This window comes from Passer domesticus, chromosome Z, assembly GCF_036417665.1.
Source record: "Passer domesticus isolate bPasDom1 chromosome Z, bPasDom1.hap1, whole genome shotgun sequence".
Classification (NCBI taxonomy): Eukaryota; Metazoa; Chordata; class Aves; order Passeriformes; family Passeridae; genus Passer; species Passer domesticus.
Window position 1 is genome coordinate 62598293 of NC_087512.1, and position 26104 is coordinate 62624396.

General features: G+C 37.5%; 1 protein-coding gene across 1 annotated transcript; it reads right to left on the minus strand.

The window, feature by feature from the left end:
* Positions 1 to 2223: 2223 nt before the first annotated feature.
* On the minus strand, positions 2224 to 25587 carry GDA (guanine deaminase). Its single transcript, XM_064405708.1, has 14 exons — positions 25347 to 25587; positions 20365 to 20453; positions 18503 to 18674; positions 15980 to 16067; positions 14647 to 14752; positions 11841 to 11868; positions 10339 to 10446; positions 9770 to 9877; positions 7555 to 7652; positions 6957 to 7024; positions 6350 to 6496; positions 4028 to 4146; positions 3165 to 3192; positions 2224 to 2442 (listed from the first exon to the last, which is right to left on the minus strand). Exons 1-14 carry the CDS (start codon positions 25560 to 25562, stop codon positions 2372 to 2374), a joined length of 1446 nt encoding a protein of 481 aa, XP_064261778.1. The 5' UTR covers positions 25563 to 25587; the 3' UTR covers positions 2224 to 2371.
* Between the last annotated feature and the right edge of the window lie 517 nt (positions 25588 to 26104).

A 26104-nucleotide genomic window follows, 5' to 3' on the forward strand; every position in this document is an offset into this window, starting at 1 on the left:
AAGAGGAGTTCCTACCTTGTCCCTGAATTTAACAAGAGTCAAACTATTCATGACCCAGTACAAATTCAGATACAAAGCTCACTGGCAGCAGTTATTCTTGAGTCCCTTCGTAATTGGCCCAGCAGTGCAGTCCTGAACTTGTTAAACTTTTAGTGTGTTCTCATATTGCAAATAAGCAACCTGTCCACCCCCTAAAAGTATTTTAAAAATGCTGAATCCCTTTCTTAAAAACACCACAAAATAATGGGAAAACAATTAAGTCAGAGACAGTTAAGGCTACCACTAAAATAAAAGCATTGATTTAATTCATAGCTCTGGAGACAAAGAAGTAGGGCACTAGCATACATTGTACACAAGCCTATGTGATCTTTCTTCATCACAGGAAAGCCAAAGCTGAAAACCATGTAATTCCCTAAAAATAGTTTCAAACAGTAACTGGGAGGATTAAAACATGTGTCTCACAGTTCTTTGGTTTTGAAATGTGAAATTTGGTCAATTAAATTCATGTCAAAATTCATGAGAATAGATGTCCCTGAATCAGGAAAGCAAGTTAAAGAGATGAAGGTTGTTATTTGCTGAACAATTGTGCTACTGGCTAGGTGACTGGGACACATGCAAAACATAATGGTTGAGAAAACACCCTGATGGAATGTGTAAATCTTAATCCTTAGATCTTGACTCCTAAAGCCTGAGAAGTCTTGGAACATAACGGGCAGGAAGGCTGTACCTCAGCACGCAGCGGCACGGTGCAGCAGCCAGGAGGACGCCTGAGCCAGCTCTGGCTGAGTGGCTGCACCCAGGTGATGCCTGCGAGACACCTCCTGCTTATTCCCTGCTGTTTGGTACAGCCCCTCAGCTTCGGCAAGGAAACCACATCGAACAGACTGTACTGCTATAGTGCCCAAATTAGCTGTTACACTCCCCCTTGACGCTATGCTGTCTCATGTAGGCAGAATCATAACAATACATAAGCTCTGATAATTCTTTTAAAATCAGAACATTATGAGTGGCGTTGGACAAGCACTCTCTCTGAAGTAGACGTGTAGTGAAACTTTGGTGCAGTGACCTCCCTTGCTTTGTAAACAGAGGTAAGTCCTATATCCCCAGGCAGTGAGATAAAAGTGCGAAACAAGGCTTAGTAAAATCAAAGAAGCTTGAATTAAGCCTTAAACCTATATTCAATACCTGTTTACAGTATCTAAATACAATATCGGTCTCTAGTGACCCTGAAATTAAAGCGGACATTGTTTATGTTGCACAAACATAATAGAGAAACAAGAAGAAATCAAAAGCAGGGAAATATGCCATTTTAGGAAAGAAAGTCACACAGATTTCCACAACAAAAAGGCATATTTTTTTACCTGGAATCCTGGAATTCTACAGGGCTGGAATTATGGCTGCCACATTGAAATACATAAAGAGCACAATAAGCTGAGCTGCTTTTTTCAGTGATGATTTTCACCTCAAGTCAAAGGTGGTAATGGCCAGAAAGAGACCATTTCTCTTGGAAATTTTTAAATGCACTCACTTCCCTTACAGAAAGGAGAAGGGACATCATCATATCGTCCTGTCTGAATGGTTGGGAGCAAATGAGTTTGGGAAGATTCTGCAGGATTCTCAACTTAATGAAGCACTCCCTCCAGTCCAGAAATACCTCTTAATTTGTTTGCCTTCATGTAGCTTGTAGAAATATCTTAGTGCCTGCTACTAATTTAAAAGAAGTTTAATTCAGCCATCACTCAGACCAAGGTAATTCAATGGAGTGTCTGACTACAAATGACAATCCTAAACTATTAAGTAATGACCCTTATTTATTTATAAACACAGACTTCTGACTTAACTCTTCATAAAAAATAATGTTTTAAATTAAGATTTTTTAAACTCATAGGAAAAACTGAAAATTACATTCTCTAAAAGGACACTGATTTTTCCGTACTTGATAATAATATTATGGAAATTGCATTCTTCCACGATATTCATTACCTGCAAAATCAATTTACAAGCAAAGGGTTTTTGTTTTTTTTTTAAATTCCTATAGAAAATGAGCATCTCATTGTACCACATAATGCTTCCTATACTATTATTAAACAGAGCCGCAGGTGCCCTCTATAAATAAGTTATTTATCAAATCCCCAATCAATGCACAAATGCTATTTTTACAAAGAAATTTAAATATCCATTCCCTCTAGAACCATGAAAATTTTGGTATAGTAATTCTTGAAAGGTCTAATGAAATTTTCAATGTATGCAAGTTTTTAACATTATCCAAAAGTGAGGTGTCATTCTTGATGATCAGGCACTGTGCTTAATCAATCTTTTCCAAATCAGATGCAGAATGATCAGCAGAGTATTTTGCAAAGAGAAAACTGATTTATACAGAGCTTGAAAAAGGAACCACTTGCTTTCCAGCCACATACACTTCAGAAATATTCCGATCATCACCTGAAATAACATGGTCAAAACTGAGATTTGTTCATAAATACAAACACTGATTTAATTAATGACAATTATGCAGTCTACAAAAACAGTTTTGGAACACATTATTTGCAGCAACCATTTCCTAGAACTAAGAAAGTCCATTTGGAGAGAAATAGTCAGGGCTACCACAAAAATTAATAAATATTTTAGCAACCCATGTGCTTTAAAAAAAAAATAAACATAGCATTCAGCTGCTGCAATAATGTCATGGATTTTCTGTATATTCAGTAGATCCAAACCCCAAAAATATTATATATCTGTACAGAAAATTATTTTTTGCACAGTATTTGAACTGGCTTGGGAGCCAGCCATCAAGAAAGCTGGTGTGACCCAGACAGCTCATCAGAAAGGCAAAAGTCTCATTACAGCACGACACAGCTGTGGCCACAGCTGGCACCAGGCACCTCAACATCACAACACAGCAGCAGTGCACCCCTGGTCCGGACACTGCCCGGACATGTTTACAAGCAATTATAAACCAGATTTTATTTATTAATGTCAAATATTAATGCTAATTATTTGGGACATGTTAATGTTCATAGAACAGTTGAATAAATATATTTAATTACTGCAAACAAATGTATACTTAGTAATGTAAAAATAAATTTATTATTAACCCCAACTTTTAATTTAGACATTTGATATAGGAAATGAGAATTCAACTTGAGCTGAAAATCAAAACATACCTAGATACAGGAACTTCTGGAGAGTGTCCTTTAAAAAAATGGGAGAAAACAAATTCAGAAAGCAATATGTGCTGTCCCCGATCATAATAATTTGAAGCTTGAAAGAACTGATAATAACACTTCTCCTAAATATTCCTAGTAACAGTGAAATCAAAACCTAATATACATAATTTACTTTTTGAAAACAAGGCAAATTTTAAACTTTTGTAAAATGCTAATAACAATAACAGCTTAAAAGGTATAGATTTAAACTTAAATAATTCTTTTTACAGAACTGGAATTGTTTCCAGGCAGTCTGACCACATCTATAAGCTCTAGCAACTGCTCTTCACTATCTTATTTAGTCAGAGAAGGATTTTGAATGAGAAGAGGTTTCCATACCATAAAACCAGCACTGCTTTAATGTTAACATAAAAACTGTGCTTTTAACTCAAATTAGCCATCTTGAGTGCTTGCTTCATTTTGTAACAGCAATGTAGAAAAGGCAACCTAACCTTTTTCTGGGAACAGGCTACCATTTTTCAGTCTGAACTCTAAGTATTGACTAAAAATAAATTGCTTATTCTTGGCTGCCATTTGTCACTGCAAATACATAACTGTAATTGTCATCTTGGGCTAATAAAACATGCATTAAAATATTACATGCATTTTTGCTCATGGTGTTTTGGAACTGTCACTGGGGTCAGCAAGATTCTGAAGAAAAAAACCCATGGAACATCTAGGCTGAAGCACAGACAGCAGGGGTGTAGTACACCCAATTCCTGTCACCAGAATCACTCTCAAGAGACCTTTTCTCTCTGTATCATGGACCTTCACCACATCACTTCCACTAATGTTTGGATCATCAATCCGGTTCTGATTACCTCAAAATCATCAGCAGAGAACAAGTCAAAAGGGCTATCTGAAGCCTTCGTGTTGATTAACAGTGCATCAAATTCTTTTCCCACCTCAAAGTTTCCAATCACATCACCCAGTCCTAGAGCTGAGGAAGAAAATAAGCTCATAAACACATCATCAGGACCATCCTCCTTCCACCATGTAGAAGTACCTGGCAACTTATTTGAATATTCATAAGACAAACAAAAATTTAGATGATTACAAGGAAAAACCCAAAACCAAATTGAATAGTATGTTAGCACCTGAGCTCTTAAGAGACTTAAGAAACAATAGGTTATATTCCAAAAACATTTAAACTCCAAATGGGGCAATGAAATTAAGTCAGAAAAATAGTAAAGCATATAATAACACTCACTTGCTAAGGCAGTATTCAACTACATTTTTTAAAAATGTTTAAGCAATTTTGAAAGGTTGTTAGACATATTGCAATAGTAACATATAGGAATATGATAATAAAAGAAGTATCCAGTGAGTATTGCAATTAGCAGGAACAAAGAATAATATGGTGTGGAAAAATAATCATAGAAAGTCTCAAGGTCTCATACCTACCTGTACGGCTTGCCTTGTGGTCTATTATTTAGCTTTATTTTTAAAATGTTTCATTACAAGCACAAGATCTCAGGCCCACATGCCTGAAAACCTAAAAATTAATCTTCAGGGACTGAGTAATTGCAAGTGCTTAGACTACCCAAAGAGAAGCCTTTGTGCCTCTTTAGAAATAAATTAGGACCATTTTAAGTTCTAGAAATAATCTGTAAATTAAATCTATTTTTCCAATACCCTGAAATTAAGTCCTCAAAGAGCATAATACCTGCAAATAATTTATTTGTTTTCAGATTGCACTGATAAAGGAAATTCAGTCTTGAAGTTACTTTAAGAAGTCATTGAAGTTTGTGAGTGGCAGGAATATGAAAATATCTTAAAGACATTTAAACTCCTACAAATTCTGAAATATTTTGATTACCTACTAGTTTCAACTAAAATGATCTCATGTTCCTTCAGGTTTTTGAGCAGAATGTAATTTTTAGATTAAACACAAGAGGGTGATAAATGTTTAGAAGTCTTAACAAAGCAAACTATAAAAACAATAATCACTCATTTAAATTTCTGCTACTGAAATTTTCAGTATCCAGGCTACTGGAAGCTTGTAGAAGTAATTTATATTCTACCCTTAAAAGTGATTCAGTAAGGATAAAACAGCCTAAAATCTATATTAAAAATTAACACTTTACTAAGGAAACCTAATACAGAAAAAGCACAAGAGTAGCTGGGAACGGAAACCACATAAGAGTTTCAGATTTTATTGATCTTCCTTTCTGTGTCTCAGCTAGTTTATTCTCACACTTTGTGTAAGAGCATATATTGTAGGAAAAAGAACACTATTTGTTTCCTACTCATCTTCTGTCTTCTCTACTTCCCCCATTACACTCTCCAGGAATTCAAACACAGTTCTGAGAAGACCTGATTGACAACATTTTCACTGCATCTTTTAAGCTTCCATTAATAATTCCCAATGGAGCTTTTTGGCAGCTACAGACAGGTTACACTGAGAAGATTTGGGACCAGTGCTTTGAAAGGTAGTGAGCTCATTTCTGGTAACTGAAACAATAATAGGTTTTCACTTACATATGGATTTCCTCTCTGCTAAATCATATCAGTTACACTAAAACTTTTTAAATTTTATCTATTTTTATGTGCACACTGATTACAGCAAAACTGGTTCTCCAAAACTGGATAACCCATATACTATATGATTGCATTCTGCAAATGCAACTGTGTTTTGAACAACCATGGTGGAAAGCCTGTTTTTCTGCTTTTCCTTGAGTGAGGAGTGATTTGCATGGTGTTTTGATTTGCAACAAACTTCCTCACTGACAGCTCAAAAAGCACAGTAAAATTAGAAACTGATGACAAATAGAATGCATGATTTTACAGTAATTGCAGTTTTTCTTCTAGATGATGGTTGCTGAGAAAACAAATTTCCAGCTGGTACAATAAATAGACAAGCACTTAACAGCCTTATGACTAAGAAGTCTGAGGATCTTTGCAAAGCAAATGTACAAACCTGAAAAGCCATTAAGATTTCGTTATTAAACTCTCTGCATTAATAGAGTACTCTTCTCTGAAAAGCCTAGGACGAGTATGAGAAACTGAAGGATTATCTCTGCCTACCTGTTAGATTTCACTCTGGCACCAGAAAATCTGTGAATCTCCCATGAAGGCAGGGAGACATATAATCAAAGAGAGTTGTAGCTCTCCATATGCACACTAAAGAATTTTCTTCTTACCTTGGCTTCCTCCCAGAGTGGCTAGCTGAAAAGCTTCTTTAAGAGTTAGTCCTGTTTCATTCACTTTATTGATCTGAAGGCTATTAGATGCCACCATTGTTTTCCTTATAGCATCAAGCATAGAAGCCGAATATCCACCTGCAACATCTAGAAGGGATCAGAGTCTTAGAAAAAAGCTTTGGGTATGAAGTCTCTACGTTAAATTTCTGTAAGTTTTAATTCAAAGTTCTAAAGCGACATATGTGGCAAACCCAACAAGTTCTACAGCTAAGCATTGTCTCTGAAGGCTTAATTCCCAATAAAGGTGCTCTCACACATAGTCAGGTGAACAGAACACAACACAAAAACAGAAACCTGAAAAGTTGATGTTCAGGTCCTGTTTAAGCTCACAAACAGCAACAAACAAAAGTCTTCACTAATTTTTAAAATTTGTTTTGAAACAGTTTTGGACCAACCCTAGATTTCAATAGTCTAGACTTTCTTACTTACAAGTGGAAAAAAACAAAGGAGGACCAAAAACTGGAGACATGCTGACTTTTAAATATGAACAGGTGAATGTATCTCCCAATGGTTTCCAGAAAAAACACTTTCAGAGCAAACTACTAACCTGTCCCAAGACCAAGCTTCACATTGTGTTCGAGAACCTTTTGCACATTTAAGACACCACTGCACATCCTGGATTGGAAAAAGAAACATGTTCTGTGTGTTACATGCAGAAAAAGTTCAGGAAAAGCAGGACTGCAGAGCCATTTTATGACAAAGACTCTCCCTTAATGTGTACAAGATTTGGTTTATTACTATTCTGTCTGGATACCATGCAGTATCTCATGTCTGCTCAATAGAAAGAAAGAATAGAAAGAATAGTCCATTTCCCCAAAACATTAGCAGACTTCAGGGGGAAGGGAAATGCCACTGACATCTACCACTGACAGAACAGTCAAAAGAAACAAATTTTTAGAAAAGAAATATTTATATAGATATGGATATAGATGCAATAACTAAACTGAAAGACCACAAATTGGCCCAGAGCATGCTATGCAGAAGTGGATAATGAATGGTCATGTCCAGTATTTCATTTCTGGTGTCACGAGGTATCATATAGCTTCTATATCATAGCTTTGCAATGGTAGCATCAACTCAGGGTACTACACAAATAATAGCTTTATTTAACTATACACCATTCCTATTTTCTTTTTTTAACTTACGAAAAGTTAGAATTGGGACAATGTGAAATTGCAGCTCCACGAAGACTAAAAAGTTTCAGCTCTTCTTCAGAAAGATGACAGGCATGTGCCATCACAGTCTAAAGAAAAAGAGAATCACAAATTTACTCAATATTTAATTTACTTCTGTGGCTGTGAGGTTTGCTGCACTGCTTTAAATAGCCAAAAAGGACATGTTACCATTTAGTGAAATTAATGCATTTCTTGAATTAAGCTCTTAAAACCCACAAGGGAAAAGCTGATTAACTTCAGTGTGCCTGACATATCATTCCTTCAGCTTTTTTGCATTTTTTAAATATAAGAATGCAGGGTTCTTGCTCTTGCAGTGACTGCTGTGACCAAAGACAAAAGCGAAAACTTCCCAGCTCTCCTGGTGCTGTTACAAGCTTACAATTTATATTTTGTAGCTAACACGGAGATTAAGTACTGGGGCTAGGAATACATCAGATAAAATGGAAGGTGTATGTACTCTTAGCATGTTTTCTATTAACTCTCTAAAGGTTTGCACCAGGGAAAGAGAGAGAGATTAACTATTCTTTATGTAAAATATAATCTAATTTTTTATGCAACCGATATATTGCTTTTACTTTTAGGCTGACATAACTGACTTTAAAAATAAGTTCACAAGAAAAACATTGAAGTATAGGATAGGATAATTTAATAGTGGATAAACCAATTATTCCCATACAAATCTAATTTGCGTTACCTCATATGCCAAATGACCACTGAAAGAGAGGAGCAAGAGTTCTGTTACAATCTGCATATAAAATTGAGCATGGCACAGAGGCTGCTTCCACTGAGCATCTCCTAATGGCACTGTACCCCTCACATCTCTATTCATCAAGCTCACTGTAGCTGAAAACACAAGGAGAATAGCCACGTCTTCAGATAAGGACCTACATATGGTAGCTACTGAAGCATATCCCTGCCAATCTGTACTGTTTCTAAAAGGAAAGAAACATTTTAGCAACAGTTAAAAAAAAAATCCCTGCTTTTAAAACACTTCCAAAAAATTGATTTGGTGTCTTGGTTTGAGTGGATGGGGAGAAAATATCTGAGGCTCTGCTGCCATGCTTGTGTTTAATAGAATCCTTTTCCAAATATACAGGACTCTGACTCCAGAAAGTACCAGTAATCATGATTTTTCATGACCATTTTCACTTGTGTGCATACAAGTCACAGAGACCTGTGCTTTTGCAGCAAAAATATGCTCTTTAGAACACTTGCACACCAAATCAGCATGCAAAGGACCATGTAAGAAAATAAAGAATAATTCTGTGTACACACTTCTGTTGTCCATATTGATTTCTCAGCCAAAAGGACAGTAAATAAGTAATTTACTAGGGTAAAATTTCAAACAGAGAATTGGGAGCTCAACAGCTAATTCTTAGGGAGTTTCCAGCTGTTACGCTTGTGTGTCTGAAAAGTCTCTCACAATTTTTTTAATGAACTTGACTGATTTTTAGGTACTCTGACCATAGTTAGGCTGTTCATTTTCAATTTTGCATGGGCAGTCCACTATCTAATTAGGTGTGCCCTGGGTCTCCAGCCTGTAATTACTGTGGGCAGGTATATCACATTTATCTCAACAGCATAAAGCTGTAATGAATTTCAATTCTTTGGGCTAGTGTGCCTCTCAAAGCTCGGTAAAATAAGCTGGTAAAATGAGGTGAGAGTGCTTTTGGATAGTCAGAGCAGTAAAGTGCATCTGTCTGCAAGCACAGTTGATGTTTAGAATTCAACACGGAGGGCCACTTCTCCATAGGAAGAAAGTGAAGCTGGTCCAACGTAACACTACAGAAGAAATCTTCAGGCAAACTGCAAAAATAGGATTACATCCTTGGAATACAAAGATAAATAGGTAATGTACAAGAATTGCCAGTTCCTACAATACCAGCTTTAACTAGCTTCCTTCTAATCCCACTGCCCTGATTCTCTTTGGAGCCTTTAGAAAATGCATCAGGGAGCATAAAATATTTTTCTTTTCACCTCCTCTAAAATACTTAGGAACACTGTAGGCTTGTTTAAAGATCCAACACCTCAACATAGAACATAAAACAAATTTCCTTTTCCCCAGATGTCACTGACCTTGACAGAACAATACAAATTTTTCGGGTAAATACAGTAAACCATCATATTCTAATGAATTCTACATGGACTAATGTAAGTCATATTTGGGAAGTTTCTATGAGGCTACCTTGCTGGTTAGCAGCTTGTTTTTATCATACAGTTCAGTGTAATTCTGGTAGGCAGGAAACATGTCCTCCACAAGTTTGATTTCTTCCTCAGTCTCACTTATGTGACTCTGCAACAAAAAAATGCATAGAGCGAGTCCTTTAAACAGCATTGAACCTGACATTGCAATCTTCTGAGCAATCTACTGGTGCTAAACATACATTCATAAAAAAGTGCTTGTAAAGCCTACAGTTCAATCTAATCCTTGCATCTCTTTTTTCATCAGACCTCAAGAAGTTTTCATAGGACCTAAAGAAGTAGCCCCATTTGTTCCTTAAAGGAATAAAGTGATATGAGACAGTACACATGTCCATCCCAGCAATGTGATGACACAATGTCCCCACTTTGTTTCAGGAAGATGTTAAAATAATACACAGTGTTGTTGCGAGGTGAAAGAGAGAACAAGCATACAACAGAGTGGATGCTGAGCTCAGGGCAGCAGATAAGTATCTCCTCCCAAAGGTTCTTCAGGTGGTCAGCATGCTGTCTGTCCACACCACTTAAACGGCACACAGAGCTCTCAGAGCTTACCTGCACGTGGAGATCGTGGGTTTGTGCTAAATCCCCAAGGGCATTCAGCAAGTCCTCTGTGCAAGAGGGGCCAAAGCGGGGGGTTATGATAGGCTGTACTCTGGGATACTGAAAATAATAGGAGATGAGGTTTGTATTCTACCTATACATTTCAGTAACCATAAGACTAGCATTTACTTGGCAATTACATTTTGTCTTCTACATTGCTTACTGCTTACTGCATTCTTGCCAACTCAAATTAAGCTGTATAGTCATTTCCTTGCTTTCATTAGACATCTCATTACAGAAACAGAGAATGAAAGTGGGGGTTTCTTACAACAATTTTAATAAACTTTATTAAAGAATTTGTTTTTATTAGAACTTTCATCAAGCTGCTGAAATTTCACCAGTCTTCAGCAGCACTGGATATTTTTTCATATTTGCTGACAGTCTAAATGCATGATGAGATATAAGTCAGTTGAATGACCAGATTTTTTTCAGTCACGCTTCTGTGACTATTGAAGATATAATGATGCAAAATTGCAAGCTTCTACAAAACCAAAGCCATTTTCGTGTCCAATCTTTACGCATAACAGCAACATACCCCTAAACTCCTTAGATAAGAAGAATGGTGGTATAATCAGACATGCCATACAGTAGGAAATAGTGGAGAAGACACTAAGAACTACAGAGGTTTACACCTTGCATCTCTAGATTAAAATTTTCCTAAAGAAATAGTTAGCAGGATTACAATTTTGTCACCAGTCAGAGGCAAGAGTTTAGCACAAGCCAGTAAGTGATAACTTGGACTGCAGTTCCTTGTATTATCTCCCAGAAAAAAGGAGCATAGGTCTTTGCAAATTAGCCAATTTACCCTAGTGATACATAGTTTAGGCATTACTCTAGTGATATAATCAGTTTAGGCACTAAACTCCAGGCAACTGCTCTTGAATAATTTGAGATGGGATATGAAAAGAAGCCACTGAAAAGCAAAGGCTGATAAGTACTATTGTATATAATGTTGGAGTGTAAACTTCTATCTTTACCATAGGAGTGTAAGCATGAATGTCTTTAGAAACACACTTTAAGACATGCACTGACCCAAAACACTAATTTTATAGTGAATTAGTAACTTTACTGAAAAAAATGATGATTTCTGCTGGTGACAATTCCTTCAATTAGTCTGTCTACTTCTATACTACAGAGTGATAAATTGAATTCCACCTTTCTTAACAAGAAAATCATCCTTTCTAGGAAGTCAGGTTTTTCAAACTCAGTAGAGAAACACAGATAACATTGCTCTGCTCTGAGAAGAGAAAACTGATTTTATACTGTTATAAGTACATTTCCCAACATGACTAGAACATTTTTCAGAGTGACGATATCTGTAAATTACACAGAAATATGTATATTTATTGATTTGTCACTAAGACAACAGATTCGGATAGCAGGATTAATTATTTCATGTGTTCACACAGCATCTTCTGAATACAGAAGTGAATTCAATAAAGAACACTACTTACTTTCTTTTCCAGTAGTTCTCTAACAAACCTGAAAAAGGGTAGAAATAAAGTTGCTATAAATCTGCCCTCTATGTAATAAATCATGAAAAATATAAAAAATATATACTTGGATACCCTGTTAAACATTTCAGACAGATCAATTTTTATACAAAATGTTGAGCCAGACCTTCAGAAGAAATAAAAAAAGGAACACAATGAAGTCAGCACAGTGACACCAAATTATGCTAGTTTTAAATTTGACTCCAAACATGATGACTATTGTTTCATAGCAATACTCAGCATTAGACAAGCAGCAATTATTCCGATCTCTCTCTGAAAACCAAACACATCCTACATTAAATGAATTGAAAACATAATTATAATCTAGAGCTGCAATATTGAAGAAAGAAAAAACATACCAAACTTAAATTTGTTTGCCCGTGAATTCAAATTGCAGTGTTTAAACCTTTTCAAATCCAAATTTTAAAAGATGCAGCAAAACTTTATATCTACAGTAGATTCATATGTCCTTGTTCACTTAAAGAACCCCTGATTTTTGGAAATGCTTATATTAGTGTTAGTGTATAGACTATCTACCTTCCGGAAAATAAAGATTTACTTACTCTGTTAACTAAAATGCTACCTCAGACCTCTACAAAAAACCCCAAGCAGTCACTACAGATAATGCAGATGATAACTAAACTCCCTCCTACTAAACTTCCTCCTACTTTGGAAGCAGGAAAATCTTCGAAAGCCCATTTGTTCAGTGTATGTAAATGACATGTGAAAGACAGTTTGAGATGCTTTCTGGACAGGATCTCTGTGAATTTTTATGTCACAATTTGTAGTACGAAAATTGTGTAATTTTAATCACAACACATGTTGTATCAAGTTTTTCAAATGTGTCCAGAGGAAAAAGAAAATGAACCTTGCGCTAGATCACCAGATGGAAATGAGAAATTTGAGTTTGACTTTTGCAATGACCAAAGGAGTTTGAGCCCACCCCGTCTAACTTGAGAGCGAAAATGCCAAGCAAATTAGCTATCACCTGCCTGTTTCTCCTCTTACCAATTAACCTGATCACACTTGATCAGAAGCTTTATGATCAGAACTTGATCAATAAAATACGCACTTGAGCAGAAGCTTTAACAGAAATCTAATGCCCAGTTGACAAGTCAAAATTTCAATGTGACTGTTTTTATTCTTTCTCACATTCCTTGAACAGTGTGAGCTGTTTCAAAACTGATGAAATGTGATTAAATATGTTTTGCAAATATAGACTGTAATTTGTTGGGTTATGTACTTCTCCATAAGGAAAGAAGCTCAGCTTCAAATCACTGTCTTCTGTAGCAGAACAGACTTCAACATAGGTTCTCATCTTTGCAGCTGACTATAACTAATAGTAGCATATCTAATCTAGAGTTCCATTCCCTAACTTTTTATTAAATCCTCTTTGACAAAGAATCATAGGTTCAAATTCTTGATTAATTTAAATTTAATATATGAAGTAGTTGGAATTGTATCTTATTTCCATGCACAAAATATAAATATTTCTGAATGTTAACTCTAAGTAACTGAAATGAGTGTAGTCCATTATCTGACAGTGTGACAGATAACATTTCTTAGATTCTTAAAAAAACAAGCAACAAAAACCCAACTAACATGTTGCTCTCTTAATGAAACAGCTCTTTCATTCTTCTGCAATTGAACTGCTGTGATTCGGATAAGTACTCCAGATCCATGACAAGAAGCACACAGCCCTATTCCCTACACAGCTATGGAGTACTTGTGGCAACCTGTCACCCAAAGTTGAGAAATGTTTCTTATTACACAATCAAAAGGGAATAAGTTGGAGGCACAAGATAGACATTTAAAAGAAAGCTCTTTAAATCCTTCTGAAGCTTTTGAAACTTCTTTTAAAGAAGTTCTGCTTCTTTCAGACCTATTTGGCAGGACTTGCACTGTATTATGGAAGCTGGGGATTTACATAGAGGGAAACAAATGTTAAAAGAGTGAATGTTTTGAAAATTTCTTTAAATATAAACACTATTAGAAATACATGACCATTTCTAACTTTTGCTGTCACGCCTTTAGCATCATTTGTAAAAACAAGAGAGCAACCGCATATAAGTGTCAAAATATATTTATATTACTCTTAGGGGTTTTCTCTTTCAGCATGACATCTGACACTTTTATATAAGTAAATAGATAGTCCCATGAGAAGAGCTGTATGTGTTCTTAACTGTTTTCTGAGCATGGGTGTGAAAGACATGAGAAACATCATAGTAAACTCCTATAATCCAGTGTTGGCTCTGCTCCGCTACAAACGTTGCCTTCATTTGATTCTCCTTCATTCTCTCAGCTGCATGTTGGAGTAGTTTGGCTGGTGCTGTGATGGAGAAGAGATGTTTAAAATGGGGTACATGAAAGCTGAGTTCTACAACTTGAATAAAGCCTTAACCTAAATGGTGGAAGGAAATAGCTTAGAAGTTAACAGGGATGAAGGAACTGGCTGCCACCTCACCACTGTATGTCAGGTCCCATGGCCTGACATACACAGCTGTGAAAGGGAAAAGAGGCAGTAGAAAACAGACATATCTTCTCAAATCCTAGATATGTAGTTTCTCCCTCTCTTTAGAAAAGCCAAAGAGATGCTACTTGGGCAGTGCAGGGTTATTGCCAGGACAGTAGGGGACAGTACTATTGGAAGAAAAACCCTGATGCTAATAAATTCACACCTGTAGCTCTTGGACAGATTCACATTCACTTCTCAGATGTATGAAAAATCTTATTTTAAAAGGTTATGCCACAAATTTTATCATTTTACCTTTCTGTCTCTTGGATAGAGTCAGCAGTAATCTCTTTGTATTCTGGAACACTGTCATTCACATCCATGCAGACTTTTCCAACAAATGCTCGTTGACCAAATTTATCTGTTGAGATGCATCAGAATATAAATCTCAGAATCACTGATTTTCAGAAACCATTACCAAAGCTTGTAGGGAAATAAACAAAGTCCACCCCACCCACTTCCATTTAGGATGACCAGAATTTATGCTCCTGTCTTGTCTCAAGTTAGGATCATTCATGTGACTTTTAAGGATAAAAAGAAAAGACGAAATAAGGAAACAAACAATATCAAATAGGAGCTGTCTTCCACATTAATACTCAATTTTATAAATAATAACTAGATTACTATAATTGAACCACAACCAGAATTCTTAATGGTAGTCTATGAAGACAGCTATGACACAAAGGATGAGAAACACAAGCATCAAAGTACAGTAGCTGTAGTAGAAGACTACCTGAAGATGAGAGAAGGCATAAAGATCTTAGCAAACCATCTCTCTTTATGCTACCAGGCAAAGATTGCTAACAGGCCTCCCACATGCAGTTAGAGGGAGAAATTTCCAGATCTATTCTAGACTCTTTCTTGAGATTTACCCATGCTAGATGAATAAATCAGAACTTGTGTAAAACACATATATAATATCCAATTCTAGGCTGTCAAATGTGTTTTAAAATCAGATCTCTTAGTCCACATTTACTATTTAAGTTGTTTAATGTAATGGCTTTAAAATTTTCCTAATAAATCAGAATAGCTAATTTTCGATGAAATTTGAAATTCTTATTAAATTTCTCTGCTTTTTGAGCTGTCTGAGCCTTGAGAAATCCTGCAAGAACAACAACATTTTCAAACAGCAAGCATTTGCAACTATGAACAGAAGGAAAGAATAAAATTCTGATGCAGCTTCCACTTCGCTGATTTCAGAGGGTGTGTGAAGATTTTTGATATTGATTGAGACCTCAGTGTATCAGGAAATTAATGCACTGACTGGGCCTCCTGACATTCAGTTCTTTAAAACCTCAAATAACAAAAAGTTAGAAAAAGCAGAGAGCTGCAGCTGAAGAACAAGTCCAACAGACCTAATTCAAGCTCAGCCAGCAGCTGATTTGGGAATGAGAAGGAATAACAATCATTGGATAGAGGTATTTAAGTGAAAATGGGTAACAGGTGGGGTTTGGGGACGCAGTGTGACAGGTTCAATGAATAAAAAACTAATTAGGAGACAGATCCGTAGCTAATCTAAACTCCTAAACATTGTTTCCTTCAACTAATGCAATCCACACAATCCTTCAAAACTCACTGTTAGACTTACCTATAATTTCAGCAAGAAGAAGGGAACTGTCTGTGTGAATTGTTGCAAAGTAGCAAGCTGTAGTCGTGCCATTCTTTAGAGTTCGTCTCTAAAAAAAGAAATCAGTTTCAACTGTCTGAGAAAAAAACCAGTAAAGCTGTCAAAATTCAGAACAGGAAGTCTCATTTCAAACTGCAAGAACATTTAGTTATTGTGAAATTTTGCAGTGAAGTGGGAAGGTAAAAATATAGATTTTTAATTTCATAAAGCTTTTTTTAAGTCTGAGGGTTAATAAATACAAAGAACTCCTCACAAAATTTTTCAGTGGCTAAACCCATAGAAACCAGTCTCTATTCCTTTCCCCAAACAGGAAATACTCCAACTTATATTTAGAAGTACAAACAACTAGTACTTTTTGCCGTTTCCTAGTTATGAAAGGGTCTCCAATTTTCATGGTGAAGCACTGTTTACTAGTGTTAGCAAAGCAAGGATTTTGGGGAACATGGTGGTTTTCTTTTAGCAACCCGATCTAGCTGGAAAAACATGTCAGGTTTTCATGTATCAAAAACCTTTGTTGTTCCCAAATACCAAGTATCAAACTTAACTGTAAAAGCAAACTGAGCAAAACCACTCAGACTATGAGCTAATTATTTATCTAATATACCATTTGAAAGGAAATCTCCATATTACTTTTGGGGAACATAATAGTAAATTACCAGGTATTTTAGTTACATTAATTCATGATGAAATTTGTATCTTCTCTTGTCCTTGGGAGTGATGTAAACTATGTTGACCACTTATCCAACATACAGGCCTAAACTATATTTTGGATTCTGGCTGCCAAGTAATTTGAGAATTTTCTTAATTTTTTTTTAATTAGATAAAAGTGGGATGTCCCACACAATGTTTGGAGGAAGTCTAGAGTTAATTATTTGACAAACATGAAGCCAAGCTCTGTCTATTCCTTACAACACTCAAATGAGAATCTTTAGAAGTTCCAAAAAAAGTCTCAAAATAGTAATGCCATTACTAAGACAAGTTGCCTTTTTCTTTTCTAGCTTTTAAAATTCAGAATTCTTTACTTCTGGTATTCTAACAGCTTTGTTAAAGTAAATCTAAAGACATTCTGTTTCCAAAACTTCAACACAAAGAGAAGGTTCCAGCTAAAAGCAGGAAAATTTCACCTAAATTGTTTCTTTTGCTGAGTATAGAAGGTGTTTGTTGGAAACAGAACTTTGATTTGAAAAAATCCACTGCTTTTTCATTACAACTTCATAAGCACAATGATACTTATGAAAAAAACATCTGCTCCATGAAAGTTTAGCTCTGTTTCTAACAGATGAAGGTTATAATTGGCCCCATCAAACACTGCAGAGTGACTGGTATTCTGTATCTTCTGCGGGTGAAGACATTTTCCTGACCCTGTTCTATTTGATTCACATGGGGAGAGCCTAACTTCCACCTCTCTCTGGCAGCTCTTTTGCAGATGATACTGCACACTCACCTTGCAGGGTGAGCTCTCTAGATGTGCTGGGGTCACTCAGCCTGCACTGCAACAGTGTGTTGGGCACACAGCTCAGAGGTGATGTCACCTCTACGTTTTAAGCACTTGAAGGCATGTGTGCTTGTCACTGGAGCTTATGACCAGGCTACTCCTGCATGCTTTTATCATGGCAGATGGCAGAAAGTAATTTCTTTTAAAATTTGTGTGGCAGGAAACTGCATAACTATTTATTTTAGATTTGTTATGTTATTATATCGACAACAGATGCTGCCAGGGTAATAGACAAGTTATGCTGGCCAAATAATTTTATCTGTTGAAGATATTTCAGTCCACATATTAAAGGATAAATTTCAGTTACAGGCCAGAACTATTACTCTGCAATATGACCTAGGTGCCTGTTGTTCATTCAGTGGATCTTAAAAACTTTATGACACTCAGAACCAGTCTAGCTCCAACACAGTCTTTGTTTGGCCCACAGTACCATGGAGAGACTCCTTCTAAAGCCCCTGCAGTGAAAGACATTCTCACTATAAAGACCTCTGCAGCAGCAATGTCTTCCTTTACTCCTCCAGAACACCCCAGATTTGTCATCTATCAGAAGTATCTTCTCTTTCATGTGGTTTTTGCAGATGTCATAACAGAGGATGTTTGTGCAAGAAATGAAACATCCCCTGATTTTATTTTTTTTTACTATGCTTGGTTATTGCTACATTGAGGTGGTCTACACCTGCTGGCTGTACAAATTCTGAGAGCAGGTTAGTTTTGTAGATTAGTAATTGTCATTATATTCAGAAAAAGTGATAAACAGTTCATTTTTAACCTTGTGATTAAATGAACTCTACTGCCAGCAACACGAGAACAAGGCTGTAACTAGGAACAGACAGTCTTGACTAGCAATTGGAACAGTGGCTATCTTGGCTTTATCTGGTTTCCATGACAGTAAAACATTCTCTACTCTTTCTGCTGACCTTCTGAGAACATGCCAATATTACACAAAAATGAATGTCACCAAGTAGGTAAACATCATTTGCAGGACTTACAACAACTCTGGTGTACACTTCTTCTGCAAAACCACTGTCCTGGTATTTGGCTTCTGTTGGGAATGTGTATGCAGTCAACCACTGCAAAAGAGGCAGGTCTACTCTTGTACCAGTAAATGAATACTGAGGAGCATGAATATGTGTATCAACCAATCCCGGCATGAAGAATTCACTAAGGAAAGAAAATAAAATTGTAATAATACAAAATGCCTTAAAATTCTCCATAGTAATTAGCTTTGTTTTAAACAGTGTACTTGATTAAAATTCACCAGAATAAGTGGCAAGTACAGATTAATCTGTCTCTTCCAGCATCAGCCTATTAACTCCTGCTGTACCTCTACCCATACCCATATTTTGGTATGAAGCAGTTGAGTAATATCATTTCCACAGCAAAATACTAACTGTGAGAAAAACAGCTTAAGAGTATGATTAATCTAATGGTCTCTAATATTGACCCACCCTAAATGCCAGCAAACAAAGGGGAACTGAACTCACAATAACTAAAATTACTCCACTATAGAATCCACCTGAAAAAGAGATTTGTACGCAGTCTTGTTTCCCAGTTTGAATATATATGGAATGCCTCTAGCTTCCTGACCATTAAATTTACAAAATGTGACTTTCTATATGCCAGTTTTCTTTCTATGTTATTTATATGCCTATAGAGATATATAAAGTCAATGAATTTCAAGGCTTAATGGAAGAGCAGACTCTCTGTCTAAAAATGCAGACACAGACACTGGTTAAAAAAGCACTGCTCAATATCTTGATGGGAAAGACAATTTACAATGTAACTGTAAAACTATATGTTGTCATGCAATGTTCATGCAATAAGAGGAATTAATATATCAATATTACTAGGAAGTTGCTATGGCTATTTTGTTTTGTGCTGAAACTCCTTACTGCATAACATTTCTCTCACTCCTCTTTTCTACTCCCTGACTATGAATGAACTGAATTTTTTCTCTTTTTAGCTCCTCTTTTTTTCTGTTTTCTTACAGGCAAAAATGCTGAAAAGTCTTCCTCAATCTGATTCACATTCTCAGCACCTTCCATTTTACTCAGGCTATTTCAATTGAAGAAAAAATCTGATTATTCATATATACTGAATGATTAGCCTTTCAGCAAAGCATAGAAGTTTTTCAACATTTGATTACTAGAGGGTAGTTGTAGCTCTCAATTATAAGCCACAATTCATTTACAGTGCTACTACATGCAAAGCATAATCCAAAACTTTTCACACAGTCCAAAACTTTTTCACTTCACCATAAAAGTTGGAGGATTTCACTGGATGAAGAAAAAATAAATGCTCCAGCTGCAGTATAGTGAGAAATCAAAAGCTCTGCATTTAAAGGGTTTAAATCTTCATCTTGTATTAATTTTTATTATGCAATGTGTCAAAGTCCAAGCAAATGAGTTTCATGTCTGCAGTGTCAGAGTTACCTACATTTACTACATCTAGACTTTCATGTTAGGCACAGCCCACTGCTAAACAAAATGGATATAAAATGTAAGCTCAAGATAGAATGGCACTCACTTCTGCGAGCACGGAAGAGATTATGCTTGAAAATTAAATATGGCATTTTGTTCTGTGCAGCATACATCAGCCAGCACAATTCAGCCATGTCTGCAATCCCAAACCAAGGAATGCTAAAAGAATACGGACTGTCCATCCTCCGAGTTGCATCCAGGCACCTTTGGGTAAAAAGCTCTTAGTGCACTAAAATGGAATTTTGGCCATTAAATATATGGGCATCATACGGGTTTAATGTGTCGCTGTCAAAAGGTATTCCAAAGACTCGCTTTACCTCACTCAAAGAACAAACTGCATTTCCTGTAGCTAATCTTAACAAAACACATACTGTTTACTCAGTTGTCTTATGTCAGATGTTTTGAACCCCCACGTCTTAGCCAGTTGCTCTAGCTGATCAGCTTGTTCCACAAACACAATCTAAAAAAAAAGAAAACATAGTTAAGTACCTTAAATGTGCATCCCACATCGGCTTTATGTGAAGGCAAAACAAGTTATATCTTAAAACCAATTTTACACACTTACTACAGAGGTGTTAGGTTTGCATTGAGACACATGTTCTTTCTGACTATCAAGCATGATTTTGAAATACCTTCTCATAATCCAGTGAATAACTGCATCCACCTTGTAACTTGTAATAAAACAATTAATTTCTTCTCAGGTAATACACAGGCAGAACAGCACAGACCTGAGTGTCCCACAAGGTAATATCATGCTATGGCCACTTGTGAAGAGTTGTACAACAGTCTTACAGGAATGCAGGTACAGTATTCACAACCAGCGGGCTCAAATTACCTGCTGTGCCTATGACTGACTGACATCAAGCTAAGTATTTTCTAATTTTCTGCTTGTGTTGGTCTTTTTTAATTTTTTCAGTGCCTAAGATGAGAAAATAAATTGAAGGGGAAAATGTGGATAATATTTTCTTTTTACAGAATGGGCTAAAAGGATGCTGAGTTCTTTGTTTATTTAAAAAAAAACCCCTACAATCTGTTGATCTGAGCCAAACTCAACCCCATTTGACTCCTAGAGAACATATACTCTACTGATGATGAGTTGCTGTTGCCTAGTCAGAATTTTAACACATTTCCTATTTATTTTTAACTTCTGTGGTATTTTAATCTATGAGATGACTCTTAGGTGCTGAATTCTCAACTCTTTGATTCTCTGGTCTATCACTAATAGGCATGACAGCTCCTCAGGAAACAGAGACTGTGGAGCCTAGGAACTGTAATGCCCACTACAGGCTCCATACGGGATCCAAGTATCCTCAATACTTGACAATTTAGAGGACTTGGAAGTCTTCCCTGGCCAAAGACTGCCTATCTGAACTTACAGAAATTCCTGCCCCTAACCACAGCATCTGCCAGAAACCAATTCACAGTCTTCTAATCCTTTGGTTATAAGAGCTCATTCCCTTAAGCTCAAGGGAATAGTCTTCCTGTTATCAGTATCCTTCTGCTCCTGGGATGATATCCACACTGAGGGTCTGTATCACCCTCATGACAGCAGCTTCTAGGGCAACAGTTAAAAAGAAAAACAAAACTACATTGAAGAAGGCAAAACTTAGTACTTGTAAAACGGCAATAGGAAGAAACTTAGGAGGAAGAGCAAGAGGACTGAAAAAAGCATTGTTCCCACTTATTTGAAGGCCATTCTTTATCTGTGTGCTTCTTTTGCATAGAAATACACTATTTTCTGTTTTTTCCATAGATAAAAATAAGCAAAGCTGCTAAACTGTAAACACTCCTAAAATGTACACAATAAGTTATTGGCTGTCTTGTCTTTTAAATTAGTCATGGATGGCATGATTTATATTGTTTAAAGAGCAGATATTTTACCTTTTAAGTCAGAAAAAAATATTAAAATAATGCCATATAAATAAATACCACACTAGCAAAAATTGTAAGTTTGTAGTGTTCCATTAATAGTTAACAAGAAGCAGTATTGTCCTCCATGCAAAGAGGAATACATCCAACTTAATTTAACTGCAGAAGGTTTGGAATACAGACCAGAAATATCTGATGTGCAATAAAGAAAATGTCATTCAGATATTGAAGTCAAAATGGATACAGAATGAGCAATGTAAGAGCTTCTGGTGAGGAGAAGGGTGAAGAGGGAGGGGAAAAAAAGAGAGAGAGAAAAACATGAAACACCAGATGACAAATTCTGAAAACAGGCGTTGCCATGGAAAAGCAGTGGCTGTAATGTACTCTTAGGGTGCAGAAAAATAAAATACCTAAATCATGGAAAAATGAAGAAAATATGTTTCAAGGAAGCTGGATACATTAAATCAATTCTAAACCTGACACCTGGTTTATTATGGTTGAATTAGACTATGGGTAAATCAACAAGACATCTATACTTTTTTCAAACAGACTTCCCAATGGAATTCCTTTGTCAGCCAAGAGTTGTTCCCCATTGCTTTAGGATGCATTTCTAATGCTGAATGCTTTAAACTCTTTGAGATCCTATGCCTGGATATTTGCTCTAGTATTTGCTTGTGCATTCAAGGTAACCAACTGGATGCACAGTTCTTTTAATTAGTTCTGCACCTCAACACTGTAGAAGCAAGAAGAAATTCTACACCAGAGTCACTACAGAGTCAAGAGAAGTGCACAAGACTAAGAACTTCAGCTTTAAAGAAGAAAGCCAAGGAAAATAACTGGCACTCTGGGAAAGGTGTATCACAAAACACAAAATTAGTGGCAGCTAACCCCATTGTCCAAACACTTCTGTAAGTTCTCACGTGTTACTCACGTAATGGGGCTAAAGAATCCAAAGATCAGGGGTAAAGTTCTCCCAACACTTGTGACTAACTCAGGCCTTTTGTATACCAAGTGATGGCCAAAGCTCTTACATTAAAGCATAGCTGGTCAACTAAACCACGCATCAACCCTGATGTAGCAAATCCTGAGTGCCTTCATGCACCACAGAGCAAGTATTTTACTAACAAGAAAATGGAAAGGTAATTATACTGGCGGAAGGAACATGGTTTGCTTGGATCCATGACATTCAGAGGGGAACATGAGAAGGGGTCTATTCCTTTCCCCTCCCACATGCTCTCCTCCCTCCCTGTTCCCACAGTTAAATGATGCCTGTTGTTTGCCTAGTTCCCAAAACTGGAATGCAAGGCTAAATGAGAGACAAGAACATTTGCAACACCCAGCGGCTAAAGGAACTGCCCACCTGCTGAAAAAGGGGAGCAATGAACTCCAGATAGATGGCACCTTCCTCCTTGTACAGCTGACAGATGTCCACTTGCTGTCACAACTGGCTTAAATCAAACCTGATGCTCAAAATCCTTATTCCACAACTCTTGTTCTTTTCATGACTTCCACAAGGGCTTTTAGCTTAATATTTTTTTCTATTTCCTTAATATTCTACTCACCTAGGACAATCACACCAACATTTCAATAACAATTAATATTTTGCACCTATGTCTGTTTTGTTTACCCTGAGGAATACTGGTCTTTCTCTTTGCCGTTCCTCAAGGAAGACACTACACTGCTCTGCAAACCACTCAGTTAAACATGGTCCTTACTTTGCTAACTTGATGATAAATTCAGGGTTTATATCCAAAAGCAATGTTTTTCTTCATAAAACTTTGTTTTCATCTTGGGCAAAGCAGAGAGATGACATTTTATATCCCTTGGATGTAAAATGCAGGGACTCACTGTAAAACAGAACCCAGTTGTTCATACAAGCTCTGACACACAGTGTCAGAGACCATGCAAAATTTTTCCATGGTGGAGTCAGCAACATGAGGCAAAAGAAGGACACCTGTTTAGTTAAATCTACATATTTGGGAGGAAAACAGAAGCAGTTTTGGTGTAAATTTGAAAAATAAAGGTAAGTAATTTTATAACCACTATGTCTTTCTTGAAAAGCCACCTCTTCTGTGATTCCAGTGGTTGTTCTGCATGAGGCTACATTATGAGTAATAGAGAGAAAAGAGAGCATATATTAAAATGTCAAGAATTTGTAATAAAAAGAGAATAAAATAAAAGTGCTTGTCACTGTATTCTGGTGGGAATTTTGTTTTAGGAAGATAGTGTTGCAATGGATTTAAAAAAAAATTCTGCCAATTTATGCAAGAAAAATAGTATACTATTAATCCTTGTTCCCTAGGAAAAGGAGAGAGTAACTGAGAGCACAGATCCCTAGGTGTTGCTTACTAAGATATTTCTTTTTCAAGAAAATCACTAAAAAATCTTGATTTCATATGGATGCTGTGTAGAGACACTTTTCCAGAACTGACATTAAAGAGAGTGCGATAGAGTATAGATTTCTGCCTTGTGCACCCGAGTTAACCAGCCAAACCTTTTTCATTTAGATCTATTGTTTAAGACCAGCCAATACATAACTATGCAAGTTTTTACTCCCCTCTTGTTCGTCAAAATACAGTTCCTCACAGACTTCTAGACACCTTGCACCAGACTCCTCAACAGCTACAAAAGGGCTGTCTTGAAACAGGCCCTCATGGTCAAATGTGAATAGAGAAAATGCACTGTTAGGGCTCAAACTGTGTTTTGCACATATTTCAAATGTTACTGAAGCCTGACACACTGAAGCCTGTTATTTAGCCACAAGAAAGAAAGCTACTTTTTTAGATTTAATACAGGGTGACCATATGTTATTGAGTTTACAAGAAATCACCAGTTTACTTGCACAACCTGCACTATGAAACTGATTTTCAAGTGTGATAAGGGCTAAGGAAATGACACTGCCTCCCTGCCAGACTCTCTCCTACATTATCAGCAAGTGCAACGCTTGTTTTAAGCTTGGTTCATACTACTGAAATGCCCCACATAATGATCTTTCTAACTCTTTATGGGTATACGCCATGGGGAGGATTTTTGCGACAAGAAGACAAAAAAAGCCTCGTTTAGATGGCTGTGCAGTGGGTAGACAGCTAATTTCACCATCACTGTTTAGACATCCTGAGAATCAAAATCCAGCTTGTGAAACTGAAAGAAAACAGAGAATCTGAAAGAAAGCCAGGTCTAGGAACGCTGCTGTTCCGGGAACACCCGGCACAGCCCAAAAGCAGATTTATGCCAGCTGCAGGCTCGTGCCGAAGGGACGCTCCATCCCGGTTAACTCCAGCTCCCGCAAGTGCGAAATTCCTTCTCCGCGGCGCCTGCCCCGACAGACAGGAGCGCGAAAATGCTCCGCTTTCCCTGCACAGAGCGGCGGAGCCGGCCCTGCCCCTGGCCACCCGGACTCGGGGCCGCAAGGGTCACTCCGGGCATCTCCCGCCGCCCGCACCGCGCCGGCGCCCGCCACACCCCGCCCGAGCCCCCCACTCACTGTCCCGTTATCGTCCACCCCCAGAAGGTGTCCGTGCAGGATCTCCATGGGGGCGGAGGCGCTGGAGTGCACGAAGGTCCCCTTGAAGACGTGAGCGAGCGGCGGCCGCTGCGGGGAGCTCATGGCGGCGGGTGCGGGCTGGCAGCTGCCACCCCGCGGGCTGCCTTCCCTCGGTGTCTCTCGGTGCCGCCGGCGGCTTCCTGGAGCTGTTACCATTTCCCCACCCCCTGGTGACTTTCTTTACGGGGAGTGGTTGCGGCGCAAGGAGGGCGGGAGGCCGCTCCGCACCCTTCGCCTTCCCGCGGGTGTCCGGCGGAGCGCGGCGTGCCCCCAGCCCCGGCCTTCCGCCGCTGGTGCCCCATCCCAGCGATGTGTTCTCCCCGTGCAAGAGCCGCGAACGAAAGGAGACGTGCCCGGTGGGTTTTGGGGTCCCAGTTTCTCGCTGGGGAGCGGTGAGAGATTCGACAATGTGGCTGGTAGTGTCTGACAACTCAGTTTTGCAACCAACCTGCGGATTGTAAGCATTTGCATAAGTTTAATTTGCAATAGGATTTGTAGGTTGGAAAAAACCTTTTAGACCCTCAAATGTCGGACTGTCTCGTCAGTCCTCAGCCTCTGTATCAGACATTAGAAGAATGTAACAGTAGAGAATAGATGCCAGCTGAGGTACTAGAATTTCCAGAAGTAGGCAGCCTCATTCACTATAGAAAAAGAGAAAACAACCTCAGAAGGATGAAAGGCAGAGAAAAATTAATTTT